This window comes from Capra hircus, chromosome 2 (genome assembly GCF_001704415.2).
Source record: "Capra hircus breed San Clemente chromosome 2, ASM170441v1, whole genome shotgun sequence".
Taxonomy (NCBI): domain Eukaryota; kingdom Metazoa; phylum Chordata; class Mammalia; order Artiodactyla; family Bovidae; genus Capra; species Capra hircus.
In genome coordinates, this window is record NC_030809.1 from 130,490,711 (window position 1) to 130,503,877 (window position 13,167).

At 38.6% G+C, this 13,167-nt stretch overlaps 1 protein-coding gene across 1 annotated transcript in view; it reads right to left on the minus strand.

The window, feature by feature from the left end:
* The window catches only part of HIBCH (3-hydroxyisobutyryl-CoA hydrolase), a 112,316-nt gene that overhangs the window by 68,023 nt on the left and 31,126 nt on the right, over positions 1–13,167 (minus strand). The window contains exons 4-5 of the mRNA XM_005675847.3: positions 11,538–11,622; positions 7,416–7,496 (exon numbers count right to left, since the gene is read on the minus strand). Coding sequence (XP_005675904.1) covers positions 7,416–7,496; positions 11,538–11,622 — 166 coding nt within the window. The remainder of the gene's footprint in view (positions 1–7,415; positions 7,497–11,537; positions 11,623–13,167) is intronic.

A 13,167-nucleotide genomic window follows, 5' to 3' on the forward strand; every position in this document is an offset into this window, starting at 1 on the left:
TATGCAGAGAACATCATATGAAATGCTGGGCTGGATGAACCCCAAGCTGGAATCAAGATGCCAGGAGAAATATCAATAACCTCAGATATGCAGATGACACTCCCCCTTATGGCAGAAAGAAAAAAGGAACTAAAGAGCCTTTTGATGAAAGTGAAAGAGGAGAGTGAAAAAGCTGGCTTAAAGTCAATATCCAAAAAACAAAGATGACAGCATCCGGTCCAATCACTTCATGGCAAATAGATGGGAAACAAGGGAAACAATGAGAGACTTTATTTTCTTGGGCTCCAAAATCACTGCACATGGTGACTACATCAGTGAAATTAAAAGATGCTTGGTTCTTGGAAGAAAAGCTATGACCAACCTAGACAGCATACTAAAAAGCAGAGACATTACTTTGCCGACAGTCTGTCTAGGCAAAGCTATGGTTTTTCCAGTAGTCATGTACAGATGTGAGAGTTGGACCCAAAAAAAAGCTGAGCACTGAAGAACTGATGCTTTTGAACTGTGGTGTTCGAGGAGACTCTTCAGAGTCCCTTGGACTGCAAGGAGATCCAACCAGTCTATCCTAAAGGAAATCAGTCCTAAATATTCACTGGAAGGACTGATGATGAAGCTCCAATACTCTGGCCACTTGATGCAAAGAACTGACTCTTTGGGAAAGATCCTGATGCTGGGAAAGTTGAAAGGTAGGAGAAGGGGACGACAGAGGATGGGATGGTTGGATGGCATCACCTATTCAATGGACATGAGTTTGAGCAAGCTCTGGGAGTTGGTGATGGTCAGGGAAGCTTGGCAAGTTGCAGTACATGAGGTCACAAAGAGTCAGACACGACTGAGTCACTGAACTGAACCATCTCATCCTCTGCTACCCCCTTCTCCTTCTCTCAATCTTTCCCAGAATCAGGGTCTTTTCCAATGAGCTGGCTCTTCACATCAGGTGGCCTAAGTATTGGAGTTTCAGATTCAACATCAGTCCTTCCAATGAACATTCAGGGTTGACTTCCTTTAGGATAGACTGGTTTGATCTCCTCCTGTCCAAGGGACTCTCAAGAGTCTTCCAGCACCATAGTTCGAAAGCATCCATTCTTCAGCTCTCAGCCTTCTTTATGGTCCAGCTCTCATATCCATACATGACTACTGGAAAAACCATAGCTTTGACTATATGGGCCTTTGTTGACAAGGTGATGTCTCTACTTATATACAGGCATTTCCATATATGTACACATTTGTATACATATATACACACATAAGCTATATGTATATATGCCAATCATACATGTGTATATTATGTATATGATACACAGATACAAATTCTCATCTATTAAGTGAGATTTGCTTCAGAAGTTCCTTCCAGCTCAAAAATTCTGCAAACTTTTACTCTGCTCCTTTCCCTTTTTTGTTTTTCCTTCCTCTGAGAGAGGGAGTCACCCACAACAGAAACATATCCATCACTGTACTTCTACTACAGCTTGTTGCCAATATAACTTCCTTACCAAAGACCAATATAAAACTTCAGGTTTGATCCATCTAGCAATTCTGTAAATATTCCCAACCTGCCAAATGAACCACCAAAGTACAATTCTAACTTCACATACACAAGCATGTCCACAGCCCTCAATTTTTAACTATAATTCCCTAGAAACAATGGCAACTGTCTCTATTGATTGTGGTGGAGATAAATACAAATTCACCATTTCAGCTACAGATGCATATATTTTAGTTATAAAGTATTAAAAGCTAACTGATGCAGGACACAAGGCCAAAATTTGTCAAATTCCTTAATGATTAAGATAGGTCATTATAATGTACAGAAATTTTATGTCTGGAAGGCTTTCTCTTGTATATTAATATTTTACCAAACTCTTTTCAAACTAGAGGTTTTCTCCCCTCTTTTATTTAGTACAGAACTGCACTAGTATACCAGCCAACAGCCAAATATAGTTAGATTAATTACAATTAAACAAAGGTAAAGTTAGGCTTACTGATCACAAGTAGCCCCATTCCAAGTGTTCGTTAGTCACGTGTGACTAGCAGTGGCCACTTACACAGTACAGAAGCAGAATACTTTCATCATTCCAGGAAGTACTGCTGGACAGTGCTGGTAAGAATTTTTAGAATGAATAAATAAAACATTCTAAGTGAATCTGATCTGTATAATTTTACAGATTATGAAAGAAATTAGAGCTCTCCACTAAAAGTGGCTCACTTAAATTGGGAAACAGCCTCTTTTCCCAACTGCTACTTCAAAGACACTGAAATTCTAGAAAAAAAAATATTTTTCAATGTATATCCAAGATCAAAGCCAAACAAGGGAAATCCCCAAGTGCCAGAAACATACAAGAAACTCAAAGCTAATAGCTGTGTGGAAGCTACAGCCAAAGATTATGAGCGAGGGTGTGTGTATCTGTTCTGAGTCAGGAACAAATTCTAGGCCACACAGAACATGCAATGAGCCTCCTACATAAAGCCTTATAGTAATAAGAGCTATGTGGTTTGTGAAACATAGCTAGGAAAACTCTATCTGCTGATACTGGGACTCAGTAAGTCCCTGCCCAGGAGAGAAGAGGAAAAAGTCGCAAAAAGTCAGAAAAATTGGATGCTCAAGTACTGGACCATTGCAACTGAACAAACAAAAGAAAGTACCCCGAACAACTTTGGAATAGAAATAATGTCTGTAACTTGGTAAAAAAGCATCTACAAAAAGATTATACTAAAGAATGAAATGTTAAAAGCTTTCCCATGTATATCAGAAATAAGACAACACTACAATCATTCAGTATTATAACAGAGGTTCTAACCAAATATAACAAGAAAAGTCATAAATATAAGGACTGGAAAGAGATGGGGAAAAGTCACGTGCAGAGGGTAGAATTACCCATATAGAAAAGCCAAGATAATCTACAGAAACATCTTTAAAACTAACAACAAATTTCAGCAGGGTTGCTGGTTATAAAAACAAAATACTAAAATAAAAAATATTTCTATATGCTAGAAATAGTCAATTAGGAAATGTAACAAGCAACAAAACATAAGCTATTTAAGAATAACACTTTAAAAAATATTTTTATCAGCAAGATCTTTATAGAGAAAATTACAAAACATGACAGGACATGAAAGTCAATCTCATGAAAATGTGCTAAAACTGGTTTATGGTGATGTCTGCATAAATTTACTAAACATCAAAATAATTTTAAGATCCTTTTGGAAAATCAAGTCCAAGAGTAGCCAAGACAATCCTAAAAGAAAACAAGGGTAACTTGTCCTACCACATAGAGATGTATCTTAAAGCCATAATAATTTTAACACTATAATTTCATCAAAAGTACAAATAGACCAGTGAATAAAGTTGTCCGGAAACAGATCTGGTCACAAACAAGAACTCGATATATGATAGAAGTATCATTAAAACCAGTGAGGAAGACAAGGCCTATTCAGTCAAAAACATTACACATCTAGTTTTCTAAAAAGAAAATAAAAGATTATGTCACATGCAAAAAAAGTCCAAGTACATTAAGGACTTAGAGTATAAAAAACAAATTATTAAAAGAAGATATAAAAGAACATCTTAAACACTCCCATGTTATTGTTTGTTTTTCTTTTAGTGAAGAGAACGCAAATCATAAAAGAATCCATACATTTCATCTCAAACAAAAAAATATGAAAAGATAAAGTAGCAGACTGAGAGAAGTGTGTTTACATAAAGACCTATAAAATCAATTAAGAAAAAAACGATCCATAAGAAAGAAAAACAAAGGATGAAACTGAAAAGAAAATCTAAATGATTAACATAAAACACCTTCTACCTCATGCACTTACAATGAAGCACAAATTAAACCACAATAAGATATCAAGCATGCAAAGTTTAAAAACAAACAAATGATAGCAATGACATGCAGAAAATAAAGTCTTGTACTTTGGAGAGGAAAATGGAAACATACTGAAGAGGTATAAACTATGATCCATCCATTTGGCTTCTATTATTTCTAGAAACTTTTGCACATGGGCACCAAGGATTTATATGTAAGGATGTAACAATCTATACTAATAAAAATTTGAAATAATCTAAAATATCCATTAATGTCAAACAGATAAGTAATACAGGGTAGCTGAATAATATAGAACAGTTACATTCAATGCTATTAAAAAAACAACTTTTGGCATATGCAATAAGAAGGTACTTATGAAAATTTCAAAAGCACGAAGTCATACTACTTTTGTTCATAAATGTATAGTAAAAATATAAAGTACAGCCTAATCAGATGTGCTACAAATTAATGACAATGGTTTCTTCTGAGGAGGGATCAGCCTGCTTCTGGAGAAAGAAATGGCACTGAAGCGAGCAACAAGGTAGACTGGACAGTGACTTTAAAAATTCACAGTATCCTATTTAACTCAATTAAGTTTCAAAACATTGAACAGAAATAAAATATAGAGGTTTATTCATTCTGAGCTAGTGGGTATACAAGTATTCACTATATTATCCACTAGAATTTAACATTTGAAACACATGCTTGATAAAAGTAACTACTACTTCACTTCCAATGAAATCTGGAATGATAACTATGAAGAAATTTCATCCCAGAGTTTCTCAGGAATTAGGAAATGATACTTCATTTTATAAAGAAAACTGGGGCCCTATTTTTTTGTTTTCCAAGAAACCCAACCATATGATCAGAATCCATGATTCCATGTTGATTATAGGGCAAACAGTAGTTAAACCTGACTGCAGTCCACGAGGCTCCTCTGTCCATGGAATTTGCCAGGCAAGAATACTGGAGTGGGTAGCCATTCCCTTCTCCAGGGGATCTTCCCAAACTAGGGATAGAACCTAGGTCTCCATCATTGCACGCAGATTCTTCACCATCTGAGCCACCAGGGAAGCCTATTTAATAATAAAGTGTGAATTGTTCTGGAATGAGTCAGACTTTGTCAGCCAAGTAATGTCTCTACTTTTTAATATGCTGTCTAGGTTGGTCATAGCCTTTCTTCCAAGGAGCAATGCTTGCTTCCAAGGAGAAAGCATTAAAGACATTTCATGGCTAGAGTAACTAACTGCAGTGATTTTGGAAACCCCCAAAATAAAGTCTCTCACTGTTTCCATCAATTACCCACGTATTTGCCATGAAGTGATGGGACCGGATGCCATGATCGTAGTTTTTTGAATGTTGAGTTTAAAGCCGGCTTTTTCACTCTCCTCTTTCACTTTCATAAAGAAGCTCTTTAGTTCCTTTTTGCTTTCTGCCATAAGGGGGTGTCATCTGCATATCTGAGGTTATTGGTATTTCTCCCAGCAATCTTGATCCCAGCTTGTGCTTCACCCAGCCCAGCATTTTGCATGATGTACTCTGCATATAAGTTAAATAAGCAGGGTGACAATATACAGCCTTGATGTACTCCTTTCCCAATTTAGAACCAGTCTGTTGTTCCATGTCCAGTTCTAACTGTTGCTTATTCACCTGCATACAGATTTCTCAGGAGGCAGATAAGGTGGTCTGGTATTCCCATCCCTTTCAGATTTTTCCACAGTTTGTTGTGATCTACATAGTCAAAGGCTTTGGCATAATCATTAAAGCAGAAACAGATGTTTTTCTGGAATTCTCTTGCTTTTTTGATAATCCAACAGATGCTGGCAATTTGATCTTTGGCTCCTCTGCCTTTTATAAATCCAGCTTCAACATCTGGAAGTTCTCAGTTCACACACCATTGAAGCCTACCTTGGAGAATTTTGAGCATTATTTTGCTAGTGTGTGAGATGAGTGCATTTGTGCAGTAGTTTGAGCATTCTTTAGCACTGCCTGTCTTTGAGACTGGAATGAAAACTGACCTTTTCCAGTTGTGTGGCCACTGCCAAGTTTTCCAAATTTGCTGGCATATTGAGTGCAGCACTTTATCAGCATCCTCTTTTAGGATCTGAAATAGCTCATCTGGAATTCCATCACCTCCACTAGCTTTGTTCATGATTACTTTGCCAAGAAAGGCCCATCTAGTCAAAGCTATGGTTTTTCCAGTAGTCATGTAAGGATATGAGAGTTGGATCATAAAGAAAGCTGAGTGCTGAAGAATTGATGCTTTTGAACTGTAAAGTTAGAGAAGACTCTTGAGAGTCCCTTGGACTGCAAGGAGATCAAACCAGTCAATCGTAAAGGAAATCAACCCTGAATATTCACTGGAGGGACTGATGCTGAAGCTGAGCCTGCAATACGTTGACCACCTGATGCAAAGAACTGGCTCCATGGAGAAGACCCTGATGCTGGGAAAGATTGAAAGCAGGAAGAGAAGGGGACGACAGAGGATGAGATGGTTACACGGCATCATCGAGTCAATGGACATAAGTCTGAGCAAGTTCCAGGAGTTGGTGATGGACAGGGAAGCCTGGTGTGACGCAGTCTATGCGGTCACAAAGAGTCGGACACGACTGAGTGACTGAACTGAGCAGTCAGGCTAATTGAGTTCATTTCTGTCACAAAGTATATAAAAGACTAAATAAAGCGTGTTGACTCATGAGAAACGCTGGGCTGGAAGAAGCACAAGCTGGAATCAAGATTGGCGGGAGAAATATCAATAACTTCAGACATGCAGATGACACCACCCTTATGGCAGAAAGTGAAGAGGAACTAAAAAGCCTCTTGATGAAAGTGAAAGAGGAGAGTAAAAAAGTTGGCTTAAAGCTCAACATTCAGAAAACTAAGATCATGGCATCTGGTCCCATCACTTCATGGGAAATAGATGGGGAAACAGTAGAAACAGTGTCAGACTTTATTTTTCTGGGCTCCAAAATCACTGCAGATGGTGACTGCAGCCATGAAATTAAAAGACACTTACTCCTTGGAAGGAAAGTTATGACCAACCTAGATAGCATATCCAAAAGCAGAGACATTACTTTGCCAACAAAGGTCCGTCTACTCAAGACTATGGTTTTTCCAGTGGTCATGTATGGATGTGAGAGTTGGACTGTGAGGAAAGCTGAGCGCCGAAGAATTGATGCTTTTGAACTGTGGTGTTGGAGGAGACTCTTGAGAGTCCCTTGGACTGCAAGGAGATCCAACCAGTCCATTCTGAAGGAGATCAGCCCTGGGATTTCTTTGGAAGGAATGATGCTAAAGCTGAAACTCCAGTACTTTGGCCACCTCATGCGAAGAGTTGACCCATTGGAAAAGACTCTGATGCTGGAAGGGATTGGGGGCAGGAGGAGAAGGGGATGACAGAGGATGAGATGGCTGGATGGCATCACTGACTCTATGGACATGAGTCTGAGTGAACTCCAGGAGTTGGTGATGGACAGGGAGGCCTGGCGTGCTGTGATTCATGCGGTCACAAAGAGTCGGACACGACTGAGCAACTGAACTGAACTGAACTGAACTGATGCAGCTTTTGTCTTCATTCTATTTTCAAAGCTGTCAGCAGAGCACACATACCAATGGCGTTGTTCAGAATATATTCCTCTCGGAATAAATCTTGAAGCATTTTCTGGTTTGTATTTCTAGCTTCTGAGAGTGCTAAAATATAAGAAAAAAAAAGGATTACAAATATAAAAAAGTGTTTTCCAGTCAAAACAGTCAGATAAATTTAAAATACTGTGATAGAAAGTACCAAGGGGAAAGTCTAGAATGGTTTCTTAAGGTTCTGAAGTCGCCCATACCACAGACATAGTACAGTCAGCCCCAAATCCATAGTCCAATGTCAAAACTTCAAGGCAAAAATTCTTTTTTAGAACAACTTACAAGGTGTTATAAATTGTAAGTTATATATTGGTACCAAATACATATTATTTTGACTATTTTCTATAGCACCTGAATAAACATTTGCTGTATACATGTTTTCTTTGGCAACATATCTTAACACAAATACGTTATACAAGGAATTCCCTGGCAGTCCAGTTAGGACTCACACTTCCACTGCAGGGGGCACAGTCCCTGGTGGTGGAACTAAGACCCCACAAGCTGTGCAGCATGGCCAAAAAAAGAAAAAAGTACATTATACGAATGCACACAAAGAATAAATGCACACACGTGGGCATGCACACGCAGAGTTCTATATATTCTGACTAGTTAAATACGTCTGTCATATTCATTTCAAGGAACATTTGTTGAGCATCTACTAGGTACCATGCGCTTTCAGTGCTGTTATAAGACAGCTGCTTGGAGTTCAGACTAGTGAGACAGACTGTTAAAATAGACTCCCTGTGCCATGCCCACTCTAAGGTTGGGATGCGACAGGAATGGAAGCAGAAGAGATCTGATTAAAAGAAGGCTTTCCGGAAGAGAGACATCTGAACCAAATGTGAACAATAGGTAAGGGTTTCCTAGAAAATGATGGCAGCGGGGGGTTGGAGGCTCTGAGTAGACAAAGGAGTACCTACAATGGCAAACAGCAAGAAGAATAAAATCAAGAAATAAGTAAAGAAAAAGTAGTTCTAAAAGACTAAAGGAGAATGGTAAAAGGTGAGGCTCGAGAGGTAAATGAGATAGTAATATTCTTATTATATTTTCATGGATATTAATAAATAAGGATGTTAAAATCAAATGGTTTCTTTTGTTATCCAGAGTTCACATCCACTACACTCTTACTATAGTCACTGTCAAAACTGCCATCAAAACTCTCTTCCATATACTACCAAGTGCATATGCTTTTCCTGTCTTTAAGTCCTATGAAAATTACCTACTGCTGCTGCTGCTAAGTTGTTTCAGTCGTGTCCGACTCTGTGCAACCCCCATAGACAGCAGCCCACCAGGCTCCTCTGTCCCTGGGATTCTCCAGGCAAGAACACTGGAGCGGGTTGCCATTTCCTTCTCCAATGCACGCATGCATGCTAAGTCACTTCAGTCATGTCCAACTCTGTGTGACCCTATGGACAGCAGCCCACCAGGCTCCTCTGTCCACAGGAGTCTCTAGGCAAGAATACTGCCATGGGTTGCCACTTCCTTCTCCATGAAAATTACCAACTAAAATATAAACTAAATATATATACATGTTTCTTCTTTTATGGGAAAGAGCTGCATAAAAATTGGTGACTATTAGATTTTTAGACAAACTTCAGAACTGATACAGCTTCCTTCAAAATGTTCCAACCAAATATTGACTTCTTTTCCTGTTTTTCTTTTTAAAAAAAGATTGGGAACTCCCTGGTGGTCCAGTGATTAGGAATCAGAGTTCACTGTCACAGCCCAGCTGCAATCCCTGGTCAGAGAACTATCCAAAGGCCATGTAGTACAGCCAAATTAATTAATTAATTAATCATTAAAGTGAAATTAAAAAGATAAAAAATTTTTTAAAGGTTTGATATTGAGCCTCATTCTGAGGCTTTCACTGATAAAATCCCTGAAACTATTATCTATTATCTTTTTTCATTTCTTACCAATTCTAAAAGAACAGAAGTACAAATTGTATTGCTGGTGAAATAAATCTCTTTTACTTCAGAAATCCTCTGAGATTGCTTTCTAATCTTATTCTAATCAATTATTAATAGTTCCACATAAATTAAATAACGTTTTAGTAATATCATTTAAAATTTTTTTTCAGAGTACTCACTGTCTCGGACTATGTTTAAGGAAACTAAATTTCTTGGAATTGAGATCCATTACTTAATACATGTAAATTAGAATAATTCTAGAATTTGTAAATGTATTCCCAAACAGCAATATAAAGTTAAAACTCATATGCAAAAATAGAAGATGCTAAAATCAACACATAAGGCTCTGCTCATTTGTAAACTGACAGGATCAAAGGCCCAACTCTAGAGCAAAAGTTAATTCTAGGCTGAAAAACAGTGTTTTAAAAATATTTCAGTTGTAGGCAAAACAATAAATTCAAAAACAATTCAATTAATAAGTCAGGCTAGAGCTTCTCTGATGGCTCAGACAGTAAAGAATCTGCCTACAGTGTAGGAGAGACCTAGATTCTATCCCTGGGTCAGGAAGATCCCCTGGAGAAGGGAAGGGCTACCCACTGCAGTATTCTTGCCTGGAGAATTCTACAGACAGAGGAGCCTGGTGGGCTACAGTCTATAGGGTCACAAAGAGTCAGACATGACTGAGCGACTAACCTTTCTCTATGCAAAGGACATCAGTTTGATCTCTGGTCTGGGAAGATTCCACATGCAGTGGGACAACTAAGCCAGTGCCACAGCTATTGAGACTGCGCTCTAGAGCCCAAGAACCGCAATTACTGAGCCCGTGTGCAGCAACTACTGAAGCCCGCATGGCCGAGCACCCATGCTCTGCAACGAGAGAGGCCACAGCAGTAAGAAGCCCAAGCACCACAACTAGAGCAGGCCCTGCTCACCGCAGCTGGAGAAAGCCCACAGCAAGAAAGGCCCAGCACAGCCGAAAATAAAGCCTAAGCAGCTGGAAATTTTAAAGTGAGATTTCAAGATTCAGTTCTTTTAACAGATATTTGAAATTATGTCCTGAATTGAGATCGTTTCTTTCTATTCCAAATATAATGGTTTACATAAAATTATAGATTTAGTAAACAGAATAACCCTAACATCATCTTGCTGCTAAGTCACTTCAGTCGTGTCCAACTCTGTGCGACCCCATAGACAGCAGCCCCCCAGGCTCCCCCGTCCCTGGGATTCTCCAGGCAAGAACACTGGAATGGGTTGCCATTTCCTTCTCCAATGCATGAAAGTGAAAAGTGAAAGTGACGTCACTCAGTCATGTCTGACTCTTCACGACCCCACGGACTGCAGCCTACCAGGCTCCTCCGCCCATGGGATTTTCCAGGCAAGAGTACTGGAGTGGGGTGCCATCGCCTTCTCCGAACATCATCTTAACACAATACAAAAAAAAATTAAATATAAAAAATAAAACACTAAAAAAAAAAAAAAAAATCCCAGGAGCCTACAAACTCAACATTTCTTCTCTCTTTTGTCTTTAACTGTTAAATGTGTACAGACTGACCTAAATAATTAGCAAGATAAGGATAATTAACCTTTTTGACTATCTCAACATGTGTATTTAAACATAAAAACATTGATAATATAAACAGGATAAATACTATATTAAGTACATTCTTGCTTTGGGATCATGAACAGTGGGAAAGCACAGACGAAGTCATAGATATATGTAAGAATACACTATATCTGGAGAATGACAAGTACTCAACATAGCCAGATTGTCAGGCCTATGAGTGTTTAGGGAGAGGAAGCTGAGTTATAACCAGGAAGCATTTCTGGTAAACTGCCTAAAGAAAGAGCTTCCCAGGTGGCTCAGTGGTAAAGAATCTGCCTTCCAATGCAGGAGATGTGGGCTCAGTCCCTGGGTGGGGAAGATCCCCTGGAGGAGGGCATGGCAATCCACTCCAGTATTCTTGGCTGGAGAATCCCATGGACGGAGGAGCCTGATGAGTCCATGGGGTCACAGAGTCAGACAGAACTGAGCGATTGAGCACGCAGGCACGTATGCCTGTGATAAACTGAGCTGTTAATAACAGCTATTCAAAAATAAAAAGTGAATTCACATATCATAAATTAGACATTTTGTTCAAGATGATTAGGGGAAATAAAGTATTTAGGTGAAAGGGAGCAATGTTTTTACCTCTGATATCACCTCCAGCACAGAAAGCCTTTTCACCAGCTCCCTTTATGATGATCAGGAAAGTTTCCGGATCTTGTTCCCACTTCTAATCAAATGTAAAAGAAGACGGTATAAACATATTATAAATACAAACTCATGACCTGTGGCTGATTCACATTGAGGTTTGACAGAAAACCAAAAATTCTGTAAAGCAATTATTCGTCAATAAAAAAAATAAATTACAAAAATGAATTATATATATCCATATACACATAAACACATATGTGTATATATAGACATATATGGATATATGCAAAGCATAAGCTTTATAAACCATATCCAGAAGAATGGATTCTAACTTCATTTTCTTTTCTGACATAAATTAGAAGCTATTCCAAAGTTGCTAAATGAGTACATTTTGTGATCCATATTTGATAATGACAACTTTGATACAAGGTGAAAAAAATATGGGCCTAATAATATTATGTTACATAAGCTTATAAATCTGATAAACAAGTCAGCCCAGAGACTGCAGATAAACAGCAGTGATCTTTCTACTGTGGTGATAAAGGCTCTGTCCTACTGACAAATTTGTAAATAACAGAGCGGAAACACTTCTGATCAAATCCGGAAGTGTTTTGGGGTTGGTAAGGACAGCTAATAAATAAGCAGGATGAAAGAATCAAGAGCCAATGGATATTGAAAAGGCTAGAACAATGGACCAAATAAAAAATTAGTTTCCCAGAGTCAGAAGAATTAACCAGGGTTCCATGAATTCTACACTAGAGAATAAAAATATACAAGATAAAGAAGAGATGTACCTGGGAAGAGGTGGTTGTCCAACAGGTTAATGCAATACTGGATTACATTAATAGAAATATGGTATTCTAACATGGAAGTTTCTACTTTTCTTCCACTTTAACCTGGAACACCTGGTTTATTCCTCTATATCACACTTGAGTACATATTATAAGGTGGCCCAAACAGATAAAGAATGGAAGACTCATCAAAGGAAGAATTAAGGATCTGGTGAGCAGGGGAGAACTCATCTTTAACCCCTATGTGGCCAAGTGTATCAGGTACACTATTTCACTTCATCTTTACAACAATTCTATGAATTACCATCCCTGTTTCACAGCTGAGGAAAATGGAACACAGAGAGAGTAACATTTTCAATCTATAGAGTTAATAAACAGAAATTCAAAATTTCAAACCCAGGTTGTGTGACTAAGTCATGTTTTTCCACTACACCATGCAGTTTTCTTAGAATAGGAAAGCTTAAGGCCTTCTCCAAGAAAAGGCTGGACAAGTACTTCAAAAACAGTCATCTTCCAACCAAAAAAGCTGTCATGTAGAAGCAGACTATATGTATATACTCATGACCCAAGAGGCAGGACCAATATCACTGGTCAAAAGGTTGGAAAAATGAAGAGCGGCAGAATGTAAGAAGAAACTTGCGGTGTGCTTCGTCACTCAGTCGTGTCTCTTTGTGACCCCATGGAGTGTAGCCCTCCAGGCTCCTCTGTCCATGGAGATGCTCCAGGAAAGAATACTGGAGTGGGTTGCCATGCCCTCCTCCAGGGGATCTTCCCAGCCCAGGGATCGAACTCAGGTCTTCTGCATTGCAAGCAGATTCTTCATCATCTGAGCC